At 36.1% G+C, this 21,730-nt stretch overlaps 1 protein-coding gene across 3 annotated transcripts in view; it reads left to right on the top strand.

The window, feature by feature from the left end:
• The first annotated feature begins 235 nt into the window (after positions 1 to 235).
• The window catches only part of FAM174A (family with sequence similarity 174 member A), a 37,695-nt gene continuing 16,200 nt past the window's right edge, over positions 236 to 21,730 (top strand). Inside the window, exon 1 of one of the 3 annotated variants that reach the window (XM_036098731.2) lies at positions 236 to 900. In XM_036098731.2, the coding sequence (XP_035954624.1) occupies positions 461 to 900 (440 nt within the window). In that variant the 5' untranslated portion in view covers positions 236 to 460. The remainder of the gene's footprint in view (positions 901 to 21,730) is intronic. The other 2 variants (XM_036098733.2, XM_036098732.2) reach the window with 2 other exon arrangements.

Raw genomic sequence — 21,730 nt, 5'->3', positions numbered from 1 at the left:
TGACCAATGATTAGCTGTGTTTCGGCAGTTTTGCACCAAGGAACTCAATTATGAGCTTCCAATCTCTCAGGGTTCCCTAAGCATAGTTGCTGTTACTTTACACAACCTTCCTTTGCTTACTTTCTTACTTCCTACTTCTGACCAAAGCGCAGAGCTTGTCCGTGCTTTCTGGCAGGGCGCGTGCGCAGAAGACCGTGCGCGCCTGACGTCATTGAACGCGCCTGCCCCTACTTGTTAGCAACCTAAAGCGTCCGTAGTATCACCGGCTGCTGAGATGTACGAACTTCCGGTTGTCCTGGCAGCTGCCGCTGCCGCTGCTGCTGCTCCTGCCACCTGCTAGGGCTGGGCCTCAGTTCAGGATTTGGTCACTTCTTCGTTCTCCACTGCGCCCATGGTTCCTCCTGGAGCCAGGGCGGCGGGCCCGGCGGCTCCCGCGTGGTGAGAGGGCGGTCCGGGGACGATGAAGGTCCCGCACTGCAGTTGCTGTCTCAGCCACCTCTTGGCCTCCGCCCTCCTGCTGCTGCTATTGCTGCCAGGTTTGGGAGGGCCTTTGACTTTGCTGCTGCAGGCGGCCGAGGCCGCACCGGACCCTGGGCCTCCGGACCGCGGGCCGCGGACCCGGCCGCCCCTGCCTCCCGGCCCCACTGTCGCCCAGTTCCTGGGCGGCGCTCCGGCAGAAGCCGCAGGGCCGCGGGGCGCTGAGGGCGGCAATGGCAGTAGCCCCCGGGCGGGGCTTTCAGCGGAAGACTCCGGAGGGAAGGCGGGGGAAGAAGACTCAGTGGGTGGGAGCCTTGCTGTGAGCCCCAACCCCGGCGACAAGCCTATGACCCAGCGGGCTCTGACCGTGTTGATGGTGGTGAGCGGCGCGGTGCTGGTGTACTTCGTCGTCAGGACAGTCAGGTGAGGCGAAGCCTCCATGAGCTTCCCCTGCAGGCCTGGGAGGCTGCCTGGTGATCTAGCAAGGCAGATTTCTGTGACCTGGCGTTGCACCTGCTTGTCCCCATTATCAGAGATGCCTGCCTGAGTGCGATTGTGATGTTTGTCTTTAAAAGCCTGTGGTACCATTGGAAGAAGTTAAACCACCAAGTAGTAACTCTCTTTCATTTATAAATTATAAATTAATACCTCACCTCCAAATCTCTTTACCTTGCGCAAAAGGCACACTTTCCTTGAAGACGAAGCAATCTTGTATTGACCACACTATCTTCTAATACTTCTCTCTTTCTACTCTATATATTGTTGTGTACTTTGTCATTTTGCCTATCAGAATGCAAGCCTCCTAAGGACAGGATTCCTATTAGTAGCATCTGTGAGACCTAGAGTTCTTTGTAAAATACTCTCACTTACTAGGAAATTAGTATTATTTGGATTAATAGTAGTGCAGAAAGACCTTATGGATATTTTATAAAATTAAAAATTTATAAAATTAAAAATTTTTTTAAAATTTATACAATTTAGAAGAAAAGTTATTCCTTATGAGCAGTTTCTCATATTGGTCTTTAATCTGCCACATAAATAATTAGATTATAATATATGAAGTTTCCCACATTCCACTGTTTTTGACCTGGAAAAGTAACAGTTTTGTATGGTTCAATCTATGCCATGTACCCCATTAATCGGAAAGATTTAGCACTCATTTTGCATGGCACAAAGTATTTCAATGCAAAATGTTAACAATTGCATAATAAGATGGAAAACCTATGCAGCAAAAGAAAAAATGTCAAATATATTCAATTTTAATATTGGAGCAAATATTTAATACCTAATGAAACTAAACATATCTGACTTCAAATTTACAAAATTTTGAATTTGTAAATGGGTAAATTTGATATTTCACTTACCAAAAAAGCCTTTCTAAAATAAATTCATCTATAAATAATAGTTCTATGTCATTCAAAAGTTTAAATTTACCAAATAAGTCATTTGAGCCTATTCTTACTATAGAATGCTAGATTATAGAATTCTTTAAATTTCAAATTTGGAACATATATGGTGACTTAAATGACACCTTTCACCTTAACTGTGAGGAAAATGACTCAGAGGAATAAAGTGATTTATCTTGTGTTCCATGGGGTCTAATATCTATGATTATAAATTCCACTGTTTGTTTGGGGCGCCTGGGTGGCTCAGTTGGTTAAGCGACTGCCTTCAGCTCAGGTCATGATCCTGGAGTCCCGGGATCGAGTCCCGCATCGGGCTCCCTGCTCGGCAGGGAGTCTGCTTCTCCCTCTGACCCTCCCCCCTCTCATGCTCTCTCTCTATCTCATTCTCTCTCAAATGAATAAATAAAATCTTTAAAAAAATAAAAAAAAATAAAAAAAAAAATAAATTCCACTGTTTGTTTGAATATTTTTCCCTCTTTTTCCCCCTTAACAAGAGGTCTAGGTCTGACATATACTCAACCTTTGGATTAAGTAGACCAGGTCATTATGTTGTTTAAGTACCAGGTTATGAATACAAGTAGATGATTAATCAATCACTTATTATTCTACTTAATGCCATATAAAGTAGAAAAGGAATTATATAATCAACTTAATGACATTTATTATTGTTATCTGTCACCTTCATTTGATACATTTTTTTTTTTTATTACTGAAGTGAAATCGTTTTATGGCATCAGTTATGATATTTAAATATTCCATGTAATAAGATTGACTTGGAAGAAATCTATAATAAGATTATAAGGTTGAAAATCTATAGTAAGATTATTAAGTGGGTTAGATGGTGACTATCTTTCTGAAGAGCTGACATATAGAGCCAAGACGTCACTATTTGAAAGATTCAGCCAAGAAAAGAGCTGAGGGAGCACTGTCTAAGTAGTTTTTACCTCTTGTGGAGTTTTGGTGTAGTATTAAAAAAAAATTAACACTAGTATTTGAGAAGACTATTAAAATGCTCCTCCCTCTTCCAGGTTCATATGTATGGGAACCTGGATTTTCTTTATATATATTGCAAATGATTGAATGCAGGAGAAAATATGAACACCTGGCTGTTTTCCTTTTTCTATCTAGTTCTATTTGTTTAAGCCAGACATTAAAGGGATTTGAAAAAGTCTCTATCAGTGCCATTTTTCACCTTTTTTTGTTTTCTTTTTGACAAATGTATTTTTCTTTTTTTTAAATTTTATTTTATTATGTTATGTTAGTCGCCATACAGTATAGTTTTTCATAAAAAAGTTATGTTAACATGTAATGGACTTATTATTTTAAATGATAAATATTATAATGTGTCTTAGGTTTCATATATTAAATATTGATATGTATAATCCACAGAAAACATAAGTTCTTTGGAGTACTGAATAATTTTTAAGAGTGTAAAGGAATCCCAAGACCAAAACATTTGAGAACCACTAGTGTAAACAGCATTATCTGATCTAGATACTATTGGTTCACAAAGCCGGCAAATCCAGATCTACATTCTGTTAAAGGAGAAGTGAGAACATGTTCATGAGGTGTTAAAAATATAGCCACCATATGAGACTTTCTTCTTGATATAAAGATTAGAAGAAAATTGAAGCAGAAATTATTTTTCTCACTGTTATTTAATACTATCTGTATAGTTCCTATAAAGACCCAGAGTACCCTGAGTATTATGTTTCTTATGCTTGGAAATTATGGGTCTGATGATAACTTTTTTGGGATGATCCTTATCTTTTCATTTTTCTTCTATGTAATTTATAATCTTATATATAAATGTTTATTGCCATTGATTTTCTATCTTCAGTTCTGTAAATCTTGGAAGGGTACAGTCTTCAGTATGATTCCATTGGATGGTTCACTAACATATTTTATGTTAGCCAAATTCTGAACTATAGCTAAGAAAAACTGCACCTAATCAGTTAACCAGCATCTAATATATTCATTTATTCATTTTTTAACCATCATCTGATATATGAACATTCAGTTCAAATTCTAAATTTAGTTGGCTACCTGATGCCCCAGGCTTGATTGATGCTAACAGTGTTTGGGCAGTGTTCAGAACTCATATATTTGCTTAAAGATTATGGGATAAAAACTATTTATTTTGGTGAATGCCCATTTTGGCTCCCCACTTTGAAAGTACATGTAACAGCACACCAACATTATAGTTTATTTGTGCTGGGGGGAAAGAATGGGCAAAAATCATTTCCTTAACTCTTAGGTGGTAACACTGAGAATATTTTATTTGTAAAATACTTGAACTCCATGAAACTTATAAGTTGTTTTGTTTTAATCTAATTTAGTTATAATGAGTATGTGACTGGAAATAATAATAATTCACTTTGAGGCTGAAAATATTCCAAAAAACAATTAGATTGTCTCCATAGAAATTGAAAAATATATACAAGGAAAAGAGTAGGCTTCCTAAGGTTAAAATATATAGTCTCTATGAGAAGAGGCTCCTTGTCTGTCTTACTCTGTACTATATCCTAAGTGCTGAACATTATGTACAACATATGATAGGCACTGAATAAGTAGTTGTCTAATAAATGAGCATTCTTTTTTATATATATATTGTTATAAGTAGGTGGTAAAGATTTGGAAATTTAATGGCAATTGCTTCTTATTGATAGAACAAGGAGGAATGAGGATCTCAATTAATACTTAGATTTCCTTTCTCTCTGTAGGACATTCTTCTCACAGTAAAATCAAGAAAGCAAGAAAAAAAAATTGCAGGGTCATTATTTTTTTAGCAAGCAATTTTGGTATAACTTTGTGAAGAATAGCCCTTGCCTTTAAAACAAGGAATTATTTCTTTTTTCATGCCATGGCACTGATGTTTTTTCATTTTGTATTCAATATGGTGTATTAGGAGACTAAGGCTTAGATTCCAGTCCTGACACTTTTCCTCTCTGATCTTTAGCAAGTCACTTAACTTTTCTAGTTTAATATCTCCTGATGTAAAATGGGGAAAGAAAGCTATTTTGTGTAGTGGAGATGAGCATGAAATTTAGTATAATAGCCTTCATTCAGGCAGTCAGTATTTATTTAGTTGCTCAGAACTGGGTACTGGGGATCTAATGTGAGCAAAATAGGTGTTTCTGCCTCCATGGCACTTACAGACTAGAGGAGCAGAGAGACACTAATCAAACAATCATGTAGATAATAAAGAATGTACAGGATGCTCTGGAAAAATAATAAAAGCCAGGTCCTATTAAAACTTAGTTTCTAGCAAATACACAATATTAATTTAATGGTTCCTATACCTATAAGTTAAGACACTAAATTGGTTTTCTTTAAAAGAACCTTACTTTGTAACTGAAACATTATTTTTGAAATTTTACTTATCATCAGATATCTAACATTTGTTAGTTATTTATGTACCAGATGCAATGCCACATACTTCATGGGCATTTTCCATTTTAATACCTTCCAAAAACCTTGAAAATAAATAACACTATTCTTGTACAGGTAAAGAAATTGAGGTTAAATAATTTGTCCAAGGGCACATAAATAGGCCATGCGGGACTGCATTGAAACCCAGCCCTGTCTGAACTTTTTCAACATGCCTAGTTACCATACTGCTTCATGTTATTAAAGTCACGAATTTAAAGTGATACTGCATATAAGGATGGCTAGCTTATTTTAGGACAAAAATCAGGTGAATATTATATGTACAGTACCTTTCTGTTTAAAACATAATGGTTTTTGTGAATATTAAAAATCTCAAATTTTATTTTTAAAAAGTGAGTTAACCTTAACATTTATTGATAGTGTATCTATGCTAACCTGAAATAATTTAGCATTCTACCTCAACCCCCTACTTCCCTTTCCTCCTCCAAAGGTTTTCTTTATTTCCTAGACACAGTCAGGGAGTAGTGATATTTTACAGCAACTTCTATTAATCTGATCATACATAGTTCTTTTTTTTTTTTTTTGGATCATACATATTTCTACCTCAGTTCCTCCTGGGCCAATTCATTATTGAATTATGAATGTGGGATTGGTAATGATATCTTTCCCATCTGGTTACTTAACAAGAATCTCAGTTACAGAATTTATTTTTTTATACTCCCAGAGGACATATGGTTTCGGCACTACTTATAAAATCATAAGACATCAATAGAAAATCACTCACTTTAGGCAAAGATAGGGAATACTTTGACTATGTAACATTTATGTATTTACTCACTGCCATTTATTCAGTAAATATGCTTGAGCAATTACAGTTTGCTAGTGGTAGGCCCTGTGGTGAGAATCAGCAGTGCTCAAGATGAGAAAAGTCCCTGCCTTCTTGGAACTTAGAGTCTATGTGTTGATACATCATTGGAAAGTGGATTTTTCTCAACAAGTATAAATTGTCCTGGTTTGCCATTTGTTCAGCTAGGTAGGATATATTGAATGTTTTATATAGAGACTCAGAGCTTGGAAATACATTTAACAAGTATACGTTCTTAAAGAATTGATATTCTTTGCACAGATGAAACTTACCTTCCCCAAACGTTTAGTCATACTCTTAAAATATTATAAATTCTAATTTAGCTTTGTGGTCAAATGCCAAATTGTCAAGGTGATTATGTTTCAGTGGTACATCCAGATCATTGTGAAACAAAGTTGCTGGGAGACTCATAGAAACTCTATGAGAACAGAGGCTATTTACTTATTTTATACCCAGGACTAAGTGCAGTGTTTGTACCCAGATATCTGGTAAATGAAGTAGGTTTACCATACAGGGAAAATAAATGTTTAGGTAGGGAAAATAGTTATTAGGTTTTTCAAAAAGAAATAACATCCCTGTCCATCTCATGTATACTTTTCCTTTCTGCTTCCTTCTAATATTAAAGGATTAGGTTACCGTTTGTATCACTTGCTATTTCGGTTAAATACATGAAAACAGTCCTGCTAACTTAAACTAAAGGGTATTTTTTTAATCTCAAAAAGTCAAAGAGTAACTGAAGAATTAGGTTTTTGTAATAAGTAGGAACTAAAGCAGTTTAGGAGGTAAGAAACCAAAACAGAAGTTTATTTCAACTATATAGATAATGCAGTGGTTTTCAGTCTCTTTGTCCCTCAGTTCAGGAATTGAATTCCATGGAAGGAGAAATAAATTTGGCCTACTTCTTGGCAGAGATGGTTGCAATCCTAATTATTACCTTACCAGACTGTGTTAATTGTGATAGAGATACTACCAATAAAGGAATATGAGTGCAAACAGGAAAAGAATACAGTTACCAAAAACAAGAGATGTTTACCTCCCTGATCCATCTTTGCTCTGGGTTTCAAGGAGGAATATAAATTATTCATACCCATCTTGCTAGATATTTTTTAATCCAGCAGTTTAAAGTACAAGTTCCTATGACTGGCTAAAAAAGCATACTGCAATTTGACCATCTGTCCGTAGTCACTAATCACCTTCAAACTATCAAGTGTTCTTTGTTCTACCAGAGGAGTCATTATTCTGAACAGTTTGGCTGCATTTGTTACTTATCACTTAATTCTTGAGTTATTTTTGCTGCCTTGACCTCTGTTTCATTATGCTGTCCTGATCCCATTTCAGTGTAGCCTGATGAGAAGTCAGATTCCCTGAGTTCTAATCGTAGCTTTCCATGAGAGTATACTTGCTGTATATCCTTGGGTGAGTTAAATGGCAGACCTAAGATTCAGCCCAGGTTTTGTAAAATAGAGAAAATGATAGGATTTACCAGAAAGGATTGTTTCAAGAATCTATACAAAGTACTTAACACAGTTCCTGGCACATAGTAACTACTCAATGAATTTTAGTAGTGATAATGACTATTATTTTTCTTCTTTCATTACTATTTTCTGATCTCTTCCACTGGTCTTGTCTCTTCTGTAATAATCTTGGCTTCAGGGAGTGCTTTTAAAAGCTATCTCTCCACTTTGTTTTTCTACATGTGATAATAGGATTTTCTCTACTTAAGCAGTGTTCATCAGGTGTGGAGTTTTGGGAGATAAATGGTTAATTTGTTGGGGGTATTGGGCCCAGGGTAACCCTTCCTAACCTTTTTCATGTCATGCCACACTTAGAAATTGATATCCATGTGGAGTGAATGCTTGAGACTATTTACCCTGATCTCTGTCTACCTTGGGCCCTGTTAGCAACCCAAGGGCAGAGGGGATTTTTGTTTTGTCACATCAGTAAATCATTTGCATTTATGGCACAGTGGTTGGGGAATGTTTGTAAAATGGTGCCAAATGTGGACTATGCAAAGAAGTGGTTGGAGAAGTTATTGTGTTGGCTACCTTTAAATTCAGTCAAACCATTTCATGATAAGTTTGAGTGACTATTATGTCTCTTAATAAACTGTTCTGGGTATTGGATAAGTTTGAGTGACTTAACAGTCTGGGTATGGGAACTTAAAGGATAAATAAGATGTCTTATTTTTCCTCAAGGAGCTTAACATCTAGTGGAAGAGTATCACTGCTTTTTGTGATAAGAAATTGAACTTTGAGGAATATGGTGGCAAGAGATTAAGCTAGTTGGGGTAGGCTGCTTGGGAGTCTCGTTCCCACAGACAAGGCTATTTGGACAGTCAGTTAATACAGCAAAAACTTTATAATTTGTATAGAAGGCTGGAATCTTTATTCCTAATCAACATGAGTGATCTCTAAGAACTTTCCCTGTAGCTGAATCTAATTTTCAGTCAGCCTTTTCTCTTTGGATATGTTTTGGTCACTCTTAACAATTTTGGCTATGCCGTCAGGGAGAAGTATTGAATAGGAGGGGGTGGTGATGTTCATTTAAGAATATAATATTGAAGTATATTCAGGTATTAATAGTAGGAAAAGAGCCAATAGAAAAAGAAATATTGAAATGAAAGGTAAGGAAGGCCCTTGAGAAGACATGGAAAGAAAGAATCTAAATAAAGCCCATGTAGTGGGAATAGCATGGGTGAGAGGGAAGAGGTATTCTCCACTGAAATGCTCTTATTTCCACACCTTTCATTTGCTCCTCTGGGTTGTTGAAGTCTGGTTTCTACTTCTACCATTCTTAGTCTTTTTTTAAAAATTTTTATTTATTTATTTTTATTTGAGAGAGAAAGAGAATGAGAGAGAGAGAGAGAGAGCATGAGTGGTGGGGGTATGGGCAGAGGGAGAAAGAGAAACAATGCTGGGCTTAATCCCAGGACCCCGGGATCATGACCTGAGCTGAAGGTAGATGCTTAACTGACTGAGCCACCCAGGCTCCCCTCTACTTCTACCATTCTAAAAGTGCCCTTGCAGGAGATAATTAGTAACCTTATCACATCAGTTTCATGGACACTTTCTTATCTTTCCTATATCAATCAATATTTTGTCTCTTCCTTCAGCTTCTGATTTTCTTAACTTTCAGTATTTATTCTCCATGTTATCCATGAACTTCTTTCTCCATGGACTCTTCTTCCTACTATTAGAGTTCTTTTATACCTCTGACTTACTGGAGAAAAGAGTCTGCATCTTATTCATCTTTGGTTCCTAAAAGCCCCTGCCCCACTTTTAGAAAGACAAAACATTTATTAAATGTTTGTGGAGGAGAATGACTTTCACCTCTTCTATATTTGGGTATTCTCTGGGTCCTTTCCTTAACTCTGCAGTTTGACTGCCCATGTGTTCTGAGTGATTCACCCAAAATTCACTTCTTTAATTACCACCTCTGAACTATTGATTGCCTTCTGAGTTTTCATCGTGTATGGCCAGCCAACTTTTACTGGGTATATGATTCAAACTCATAAAGTTCAAACTTGAAACCATCATTTTTGTCCCCAAACTTTCCCTGCACTCTTCTGTAAAGGTAAATGGTATCACCATATACACAGTGTCTTGAACTGGAAACCTGAGCCACCCCAAGTCTCCCTTTTGTTTACCCTCTGCATCCACTCATACAGTTTCATTTTCTAAATAGCTCTTGACTACATTACCACTTGGCCGGCTCCATTGATATAACATTCCTTTAGGCTCACATCATTTGGCTACTGTGTTAGCATTCTAAGTTGTTTCTTCACTTCTAAGTGTTTCTCTCTTTCAACTTACCTTCCTGACTAAACAGCTAGTCTTCCTTCTGAAATGTAAATCTGATCATTCTCTATGCTTACACATGTGGTTTATGGCTGTATAATATGGTAGCCAACTAGCTACATGTGACTTTTTAAAAACTCCAGTAAATTAAAATTAAATTCAACTTGTTAGGTGCACTAGCCACATTTTAAGAGCTTGGTAATCACGAGTCTACTGGCTGGCTGCCATATTGGACTACACAGTATAGAATATTTCCATCATTGCAGAAGTTCTATTGGGCAGTGTTATTCTTTGGCATTTGATAGGATAAAGTTCATATTCCTTAGCTTTAACATTTAAGGTCCTCCTTGATCTAACTTTTTTTTCATCATTTTCCATGTTTATTTTGTTCCAGTCTCAAGTGTGCCATATTTTTATGGCAGTGCGTTTTTCAAGCAGAGGGCTTGCATGCTTTTACCAAACTCCTAGTTGTCTTTGAAGATGAAAATAAAACGTCAGCTGTATCAAAAATCCTCTGTGGTAATAGTTGGTTCACTTGTCTGCCCTCTGTACACTATTTATTCCTTAGACTTTTTTCTAAAATAGATATTCAAATTTTCCTAAATAAATAGCAGAAGGAAATAGGAAGAATGTATGGAAAAACTAAAGCAAAGCATGGAAATGAAGATTAGAAATGTGAGGTAGGTGTGCAACGGGTATTAACATCAACTCTGTAATAATCCACTCATTTTAACTTCACCTACTTTCTATATTTGAAGAGCTGTGGACTCATGATCTGTGGCTGTGCAGAAAAGTCAGCTGGGACTGTTTAAAATACATAAATTATTTGCACATTTTTACCCAAGATGATATGCATTACAGTTTTCTAGGATAACTGCAGTCATCAGGATGAATTGTAAAAAGTATCACTGGGAGATGCATTTGCTGGTAACTAAAAAGATTGGATTTGGGACAAACAGGAGAAACTGGATTGAGATGCATCTGGTTAGTTATTACAGAGTTTTCCTGACAATAAAATAATCAACAAATGTGAATTATGAAACTTTAGTACTAATATTCAGATGGTATATACCAATACACTTCACCAGTATACTTGGGCCATTTGTTAGAGCCAGTGTCTATCCTGATTAGTTGATTCTTATGTCTTGCAGTTGTTAAACAGCTGAATACCTTGAATGTGACCTCTGCGTCTCCTACTCTTCAAAGTTTGAGTTGTTTTGTCATGATCACCATTGCCCATGTTGGTATATATCTTTTATGTTACAACATTTGCCTTTAATTTTATTTTTGGTAAAGAAATTCTGAAATCTATATTTTTCAAATTACGCTCTGTCTTTTCTCAAATATGAGAAGTAAAATAAAAATTTAAAATTGGGTTGGAAGGTACATATTGATAAGTTGCATTGCTCAGTATGATATAAAACAGCATGAAAAATACTTCAATCATAAATTTGGAATCTTAAAGTTATTTTCTTAAGAAATCATTTAGGTTTTTCCTAGTTATTTTTCAGAGATCTTTACTGTTATTTTCTTTAATACTATTTTTTTCCCTATAATAAGAAATAGGCAGAGACTTGGCAATTCTCAGAATAACATGAAGATACAGTCTTCTTAGGTAATTTTGGTTGGCACATAATGTTATTCCTTCTGTGTAGCCAAACTGTTACATTTTTCTAAAGTAAAAATAGTAAAATCTACTGTGGCTTGTCTCCAGTTTATATTGCAATTTTATTTATTCACTGATTTTCTCAGTAATGTGACAAAAGATTGAAAAGATAAAAAATAAACTTTCTGTACTAGTTAATTTACATACAGATGTGTACATGTGTACTATCCACATAGGCTTCTATTCCTCCAGTTAATGTGATAGTTTTAGTTTTAACTTTCTTTTATAACCCAAGTCTGTAAATGTCAATTCATGTTAGCAACATACTACATTTTGAATATTTATAACTTTATGTTATCATTTATACACTTTTTCTTTTCATTAGGCATATTAGACACACACCTTCAATTTATATAGATTTATACAGAACTTTTATAAAGTTTTTTTAAAAACATTATGTTACCTTATTCTCACCTCTGAGGTAGATGATTTTATAGTTACTGGAATGGATATGAGATTCTGAATATTTTAATCAGGGCAATATAGGTTATGCTGAGGTAATAAACAATCTCAGTCTCAGAGGCTTAATGCAGTAAAAGTTTATTTCTTCTTTATGAGAATTCAGCTGTAGGCGTGGGTTGTCCTCCAGGATGGTTGCACCCGTTGTGGCAACTCAGCAGTTTGGCTGACTTTGATTTTAGGATTTTGCCATTTCAGCCTAAGCCATCTACAGTTGTCAGAGCTTGGTAAGAGAGACTAAAGAATGTACAGGGGCTTTTGACTGCTTCAGCCTAGAAAGGAGCCTAATTGTATGAAGAGCTGGGAAGTAAGAGAGAGAGAGTATGTGTATGTTCCAGATTAGGTGAGCACTAGTAACGTCTGCCTTGTGAAGTGGTAACAGCACATCAAAGGTCATATAGCTGGAAAGTGTCCAAACTGCTGAAGAATCCAGTTTGAATTTGATTCAAATTTGGCATTCCTTCTATATTGTTCAGTGAGTTCTTAAAGTGATTAATTGATCATATTTTCACTTTTTCATTTGGATGAATTTGCATTTTACAGAATAAGAAAACAAATTCTTAATGATACTGAAAATAATAAGCAATTAAATAATGCTTTTGCAGTTACCTTAGTCTGTACTATTTCTTACAAATTGTACACATTATAATGAATGTACATTGATACCCATTGGGAAACTATCCTAACTCTTGAAAAAGTAATGCAGCTATATAAAGTTAACAAAATTTAACTTTAATTGCCTTCTCTTTTTTCATCTTGCTTTTGACTGGCTTACTCATTCACTGTGTCTATCTTTTTCTACTTAATAGCTTCTGGCTTCTAGTTTTTACTTAATAAAAATTAAGTAATTTAGTAATTTAGGGCTACTGTGACCCATTATTCCCCTTACTATGTATGCCTTGCAGTCTCTCCATGAGTTTATTAATCTCCATCACAGCTTCAAATTGTCTCATGTTCTTGTTTGCACCTATGTGCATGTGTTTTCTTCTACATTGATTTCCTATGGTAGATATTCTGATTGGGTTATCTTTATCGACTAGGCCACATCATCAGTCACAATCCAGTCTAGAGATTGACAACCCTTAGAAAAAGTGCCCATCAAAGGGTCATATTAGTTGTGGTTGAGAGTAGGGGATTTTGCACAGTAGAATACACCATTAACTGCTGCTACCCACTCAAAAGAGCTTGTAGGCAAAGTAATTTTTCTTAGAGAGGGTAGGGCCGCCTGACAGGTCCCGTGATAGCAGGCCTTGTGCATTATTTTAATGTTAGAGTCCCATCTTTTTTAATGGTAGAAACCAGCTACACTTCCACTGAAAAACCTAGGACTCTGAGGAGTCCAGTTTAAAAACAGTTGTGTTCATGAATTTGGACAGCTGAATATCTGAGGAGAGAAAAAAATGAAAAGGTTATGATCTAGATGGAGATGAGACTACTGGGTTACTGAAAAAAACAAGTGTTGAATGAAACTGAAAAGTTTTAGTTGACTTTTTTGTGGCACTGTATTTTTTATTGAAAACTGCAAAGAAAAAAAAAGAGGTGATTGTTCAGAATGGAGGGATTGTTAATAGAACCTGCCTAAAAAATTCTTAAAAAGAAGAAAGTTAGAAGCAAATACACATTTGAGTGATGGAAGATTGGCAACCTAACTCAGAGAAGTTAAGATGCTAAGTGCCCTGATCAGTTAAGAAGTTTTTACCTACATGTAATACAATATCCTATTAAAAGTGACTTTAACATAAGGGCATATTTTGTTGTTGTTATTTACTTATGAATATGGGCAGACTCAGAGTTGATTCAGTGATTTTGTAAGATTATCAAGAATTCTGTTTTTTTTCCATCCTTGTCCCTCCATAAGATCGCTTTAACCTCAGCTTTTCTGTTCCCACACAGTAGTGTCTCAAAGAGGAAAGAGAGGGGGCCTGAAAAGAGGCCTTCTCTTCCTATGTTTTTTTTTTTTTGATCAGCGAGAAAACTCTTTCCCAGAAACCACACTGCTAGAGTCATCCCATTCTCTTATTTGTCTGAACTGCTTTATCTGCTCAGCCCTAGACAATGACTGGCAAAAGGAAAATTATATTTTCATGATTGGTTTACACCAATTATTACAATCATTATGTATCTCTTAGGGCTGGCCCCAGTTGCTCTCTAAACAAAATCATGATACTGTTAAAGCAGAATAAGATTTCCTTTTGGATAAGCAAAAAGCAAATTCTGCTGCTGTGATCAAAACTAAGAGATGGCTTAACCAGAATATAAATGTACTTGTTAATGCAAGTAGCTACCAGGTTATTACTTTTTATTATGAAAGGATGAACTAGAAAATGCAGTTCACTAAAATAATATATTCATTTTGGTGTAATGTAAGATCATTGTATTGGGGATCAGAAGACTGTTTTGGTAGCTGATTTTGTGACCTCGGTTAAAATTACTTTGATTCATTAGGAAGACAGTCTTGCTTAATGTTTAAGATCCCAGACTTAGGAGTCTAGTGCCTGTGTTGAATCCTAGCTCTACCATGTACTATCTTAAGTTTAATTTTTTCTAAGCCCTGTCTTTCTATATATAAAATGAAGGTACTTACAGGATTGTTGTGAGGATTATATCAGGTAATGCTTGTAAGCTGCTTGGCTCAGTGCCTGACATATGTGCACACTAGGTAACTATTAACATTATTAGTAATTTCGTATGTCTAGAGTTGCATTTGTAATATATTTTGGAGTTTTTACTGTATTTTTTTGACACCTCTTCACACCATATTCTGTGTATATAGCATTTGACTTCTGAAAATAGCTGTTATCGGTGAGAGGGTAGGTCTGACAAGTTTAGAGATAGGGTAGGAGCTGGGGAGATTGTAAGAGAAATCTGCTGGGGAGGGGGATGGTTGATCATAGAGTAAGAGGTGAGGTAGAATGAACTTTGGAAATGCTGATTTTTAAATAGGACTTTAAAGTTGGTTGGGAGGGGCTCCTCTGGGTAGCTCAGTCGGTTAAGCTTCTGACTTCGGGTCAGGTCATGATCCCAACGTCCTGGGATCGAGCCCCGCATTGGGTTCCCTGCTCAGCTGGGAGCCTGCTCTTCCCTCTCCCTCTGCTTACCTCTCCCCCTGCTTGTGCTCTCTCCCTCTCTCTCTCTCTAATAAATAAATAAAACCTAAAAAATAAAAAATAAAAAAAAAATAAAGTTGGTTGGGAGATAATTCCATGCTGAATTCTTAGAAGTGTAGGTCAGAAGAATTATCAAGCCTCATATCCCAAGCTTTAGTGCCTGAAAAAGAACACTAGGAAATCCATGAAAAGACCAAGGTGAGAGGTGAACAAGGGAGCTGTGTGCTTTGCACTTTCCTACAGGACACTTCCTAGCTAAGCTATATAATACTTATTTAGGATTTACTTCACCTATGGCTGTCTACCAGTATACCATCAAATAGGAGACAAGTACAATTTGGTACATAACTATCACAGGAACTGATGGTAGGTACTGAATTGTAGGGAACTGGATGAGAAAAAAGGATCTATCAGAGTAAACAACATTGCAGTATCCTAAACATAGATGAACATGCATTTCTTTTTTTTTTTTTTTTTTTTTTTTAACTTTTGGGTGTTAGCAGTGAACATTTTACTGGAGGTGAAGAGTGGCAGGGTACCTTGTTGGGGGAGTCTTCTGTTTAGTGCTGCACTTGGTCAACGTCATATAATGACAGAGCTTGGTAGCTGATAGGCCAATAGAGAAGACCCAAGAATAATTAAAAACAAGCCAAAGGAATTTTAAAAAAGCACAGTAGTCACAGAACTTCAACATGGGGTCAACAGCTCCTGTACTGTTTTACATCAAAGTGGAATAACCATAATAATCTTGAGACATCAAAAAGAGTAGAATTAACTCATTTATTCTGTATAGTAAGACAGGGATATCTTTAGCATTGGATATAGTTCCACAAATGCTGAGAATTTAAAAGAAGACCAAAAAATAAATAAATAAATAAATAAAGTCACTTTGGCTTTTGAACGGATAAACTTCAATTATTTAGAGTGTAGATGAAGTATAACTACATGTTAAAACGTGATAATTGTATACCCAAAAGATAAAAATGAAACTACTCAGTACAGGATGCAAGCTGAGTATTGGTGGTTCTAATTTGGGGATTTGGGTAGTGTATGAGAATCACCTGGGCTTGACCTAAAACATACTAAATGAGTATCTAAGAAGTCCTGGAGTGAGTGCATGTTTAATATGTTTAATTATTCTAGTCCTTTTTTTTTTTTTTTTCTGTCCTGAGCCAGAAGGATGTTACCCATATTATGATTTAAAAATTGTGATGAATTGTTGAACACTGCATCTGAAACTAGTGATGTACTATGTGTTGGCTAATTGAATTTAAATTTTAAAAAATTTAAAAAAGTAAAGATTGGCTAGCTCCTGTAGGTTTTGCTGTGGTATATTTTTGGAGATGATGTTCTTTTCAGGCTTCTCTTTTCCCAGGAGTGATGATTAACATAAAAATTGTAGGTTTTGTTATACGTAGAAAATGCAATATATATTGTCAATCCATATATTTTAGTTAGTTCATTTACAGATAGTAGGCATCTGCTTTATGCCATTCCCTGTGTACTGGGGGTATAGTGGTGAGCAAAAACACCTGCTCCCATGAAACTAAGTCTAGTAGGGAAGACAGTTTACACAAAAAGTATACAAGTATATCATTAATAAGTACTTTAAAGGAGATGTACAGGGGTGCTATGGAAGCCAGTACTAGGTGTTTACTTATAACCTAGCCTGGTTGATTAGGGAAAGCTTCTCTAAGGAAACTGGAGCTGAAAGAAGAATAGGCATTAACACAGCAATAGTGTGGTGTGGGGGGGGAAGTATGAGGCCAGTGACAGAGAACACATGGCCATTCTAAGGGAATACGAGTTAGAAGGTTTTGTGGCTGGAGTGCAGAAGGTAAAGCAGAATGTAGAGTAAACAGCAAGGTGAGGCTAACAAGGTAAGTATGCCATCCTATGTTGAATTTTATAAGCCATAGTATACAATTGTTACTGCTGAGCAATAGGAAACCACTGGAGATTTTAGAGGATGGTGGGGAGGTTAATGGGTGACCAGAGCAGATAGAGGAACACGGGTATTAAGCTATATCAGTAGTCAAGGCGATTGATGATAGCAGTGGTGAACACTTTAAATGAATTTCAGTGATTCTCAGGAAGTAAAATCCATAGGACTTTGTGATTGTGACGGCCATGGAGGTACATTGATTAGACTTCCCTTTAAGAGACCCTGCTGTAGGAAACATAGTTGACAGCCTCCAGCTGTCACAGATTTGGATCCATCATTGCATCCATGCCAGGGCCATAATTCTTAAGCCTTTTCCAGCCAGTGACTGAGTGTGGCCAAACCTGGCCATCCTGATTAACAGAGGACCCCCTCCTCTAATGGGCAACCGTTCTTTGCGTGAAGACATCCCATTGGCCTAGTCAAAACTTTCTTAGGACTGCCTTGTAGTCTACTGCTCTTCCTACCCAACCATCCTTTCTTTCCACTCTCTTTCACAGGTCTTAAGCCTGCATTAACCTTTGTAGGATCTCCTCTTCTCCTTTTCCCTCCCTCAATCCTTTGGAGACCTTCCCCCTAATAAATCCCCTATGATCTATTAGTTTGCCAGGGTTTCCTGCCGTAACAAAGTACTACAAACTGGGTGACTTAAACAACAAAAATTTTTCACTTCACAGTTTTAGAGGCTAGACAACTGAAATCAAGATACTAGCAGACTTGGTTCCTTCTGAAGGCTATGAGGGAATGTTCTGGATTGAATGTTTATGTCCCCCCCCCCATTCATATGTGAATGTATTTGAAGATAGGACTTGTAAGAAATGGTAAAAGTCAAATGAGGTCATAAGGGCAGTGCCCTCATCCAATAGGGCTGATTCCTCTTATAAGAAAAGGAAGAGATACCACAACTCTCTCCCTGCACACACAAAGAAGAGGTCATATGAGCACACAGTGAAATGGCAGCTGCCTACAAGCCAAGAGAAGCCTCAGAATGAAACCTGGTACTTTGATCTTGGACTTTATAGCTTCCAAAATAGTGACAAATAAATTTCTGTTGTTTAAGCAATCAATTTTATGACATTTTGTTATGGCAGCCTGAGCAGACTACTACACGGAAAGTTCTGTTCCAGATTTCTCTCCTTGGCTTGAAGATGATGATCTTCTTCTCCACTTGGTATTCTTTCTATATGTGTGTCTGTCTGAAAATTTTATTTTCTTTTTCTTTTTTTTTTTTTCCGACATCATACTGGATTAGAACCCATTCTGATGACTTTATATTAACTTGGTTGACTGTGTTAAGACTCTATCTTCAAATGGAGCTAGGAGTTAGGATTTCAACATATGAATTTGGGGGAGACATAGTTCAACCCATGACATAATCTTATCTCTTACCGGTGTCTGCTTCTTGAAGAACTTGAAATGACAACTGATGGATTGGGTTTTGGCAATGGGGGATGAAGATGAGAGAGATGTCAGATAAAAGTATTTTTATATATATGTATTCATTGAGTTGGATTTCTTGATAAATCATAGACAACTAAAATTGTGGCTCACTAATTTTTATTTGTATTATGTTGTAAGTAAAGTAATTAGTTTCAAAGTCATTCTTGGTCACTATTTTACTTTTTTGCCAAAAATAGCCAAGACTAAAAAATGTTTTATCAATAGTTGTACATTTTGTTATTAAGAATTACTCTGCTTTATCATTATGTCTTCAGATAGGAGAGTGTATGTATATAAAATACCCAGTAAATAATATATCCCTCAGTTTAGTTTTGAATGTGCTAAAAAAGAAATTCAGGAATTAAGGAAATTAAGAAATATTACTTACATCTTTCCATACTTAATAATACCCTACAGGCTTTCATTTAAAAGAAAACAAAAAGAGTAAAGCCAGATGGGTACAGCAAGTTACATTGATCGGTTTTCTCTCTTTCATAGAGTAGTAGAATGAAATGGAGTTTTATTCTTTTTTTTTTTTTAAAGATTTATTTATTTGACAGAGAGAGACACGGCGAGAGAGGGAACACAAGCAGGGGGAGTGGGAGAGGGAGAAGCAGGCTTCCCGCGGAACAGGGAGCCCCATACAGGGCTCGATCCCAGGACCCCAGGATCGCGACCCGAGCCGAAGGCAGACGCCTAACGACTGAGCCACCCAGGCGCCCCAAAATGGAGTCTTATTCTGTTGTGTTTATTTTATGTGGCCTCATACATTTTTACATAAAATTTTATCAAGCTTACTTTAGCAGTTCAGTTTTATTTTTGTACTGTAGCTTTTACATGCTTTTTAAACAGAAATAATTCTTACCAACATGCGTATAATGGAACATCGAGGAATCTGCAACTATATTAGACAGCTATTTGAATTTTTTTTTTTTTTTTAAGATTTTATTTATTTATTTGACAGAGAGAGACATAGCCAGAGAGGAAACACAAGCAAGGGGACTGGTAGAGGAAGAAGCAGGCTTCCCGCAGAGCAGGGAGCCCGATGCGGAGCTCGATCCCAGGACCCTGGGATCATGACCTGAGCCGAAGGCAGACGCTTAACGACTGAGCCACCCAGGCGCCCTTAGACAGCTATTTGAATGATAACTTGATTATCTAGAATGGATCTGATCAAGATCATTTACCTGTGCATGCCATGTGATGAGTCAATATCATTCAATATAATCAATCATATAGCTATTTTCTTTTGTCCTTTTAATCTTCCATATTTTCCTCTGCACATTTATAAAGTCGCTATTTTTTTTTTTAAGAGCCAACAAAATTTGTTTTCGTACTGCAATATGCATTTACTATGTCTAATAGAAAAGTGTCGTATCTATAATTATATGTGTAATTGTCACCACACATAGACAAGATTGTGTGTCATGAACTTAATTAAAACATTCATTTGTGAGAAGAGAACTATAACTGTTAAAATTGTGTGATTTTAAAACCCCCTTACACTTTTGCTTATTAAAAAATAAGGCACATTGCATATTAAAAAATAAAAGTAGCCTTTTTACTTAAAATTTCAGTAGACTTTTATTATGCATATTGTATTTTATGTTTAATATTTATTACTTTAAGTAGATGGTTCATTGAATCAGCTCAGTAATTTTGAAGATTTACTGATGTTTTTGACCTTTCCTGAGAAAAATCACTGCATATGGATATATTTGATATTTTTATACCCATGTTGCTGTCACAATCATGTAGCCATCAGTGCCTAGATCTTTGGACTTAGAGAATACTTTTTTATTTTTTTTAGAAATTGCATTTCAACTTTAAATTCTATTTAACAACACACAGTTATGAATTAGTAACATTTACTAAAATGCTAACTTCATTTAAATTGAACTGCATTCCCCCACTTATTTGGTGCCCAACCATGTACCTTCTATATATATGAAGTAGGTTCTTGTTTTTAAAGAGCTTGGATTCACGTTTGGAAGATAGCATTTATATAAATGATTAAAGGAGAGTACAAGCTAGAATAAATAACAAAGTGCTCACACTGATGCAAACATTTACACTATACAAAGATAGAGAAAATAGCATTGCTAGCCAGATTAGCCACTCACTGAAAGTTTGGGAATTCATTCAAGAGAGGATGAAGACCTTGGGAGTGGAGAAGAATGTCAGCTGAGATAAAATTGCAAAAGTCCTTAAGGTCTATGTTTGTATCCTTCTCTTTTTTAAGACTTGCCAGGGTACCTTGTGACTGGCAATGACTAGGTTATTGGCATATTGACTACTTGATATATAGTATATGACCCGGAAGGATCTTATTTTTTCCAAAAATGATTCACATGACATTAATTTCTTCTTTGTTCACTGAAAATGCAAGAATGTTTGGAAAGCCATATATGGTGTAAAAACTTGAGTGAAAGCCTGGCAAAAGGGAAGAGGAGAAATTCTAACTCTGAATATCCTTAACTTAGACTGCCAAGTGGCTTCACTCACTCTTGTGTATTCACTTTTTTAAACCAAAGGAATGCTTGAAGATGTTATTCAGTTATGTGGTTCAAAAGGACTAATGGTGAACTATAATCCCCCTGGACTTTTTTATTCCTACTTCCAGGGTCAGTATTTTTATGTTCTTAGTTTTTCTGTGAATTACTTTCAGAAGTCTAAATCACAGGTTGGTACACTATGGCCCATCAGCCAGATCTTGTTCACTGACCTATTTTTTTAAGACCTATGAACCAAGATTTTTTTTTTTTTTTTTTACATTTTTGAAGGGTTGTAAAAAATCAAACTAAAAACAAAAAATTAAGGTGAATATGTGGCAAGAGACCATATGTGATCTTTAGAGTCTGTAATATTTACTATTTGATCCTTTGCAGAAAAAGTTTAGATTTCTGATCTGCATAGGGTGTATGTGTGAATGTGCACAAACATGCACACATATATGTACTTGTTAATGTAACAACCTAAACATTTAAGTTCTCACTACATAAAGACTAGCTTATACTTCTTAGTGCCATTTTTTTTTTTTTTAAGTCTTAACATTAGTATTAACTCTTACATTGGTTACATTTGTAGTTTTAAATACTATACTTTAACCTCTTGTTTCCTGTTCAGCGCCTTTGGGTAGGTATATAGATAGATCTATAGGCAGTGACTAGTGGAAGCTTAC

This window comes from Halichoerus grypus, chromosome 2 (genome assembly GCF_964656455.1).
Source record: "Halichoerus grypus chromosome 2, mHalGry1.hap1.1, whole genome shotgun sequence".
Lineage (NCBI taxonomy): Eukaryota > Metazoa > Chordata > Mammalia > Carnivora > Phocidae > Halichoerus > Halichoerus grypus.
Note: the sequence above shows the minus strand (reverse complement) of the source record. Positions and strands in the feature narration are given on the sequence as shown.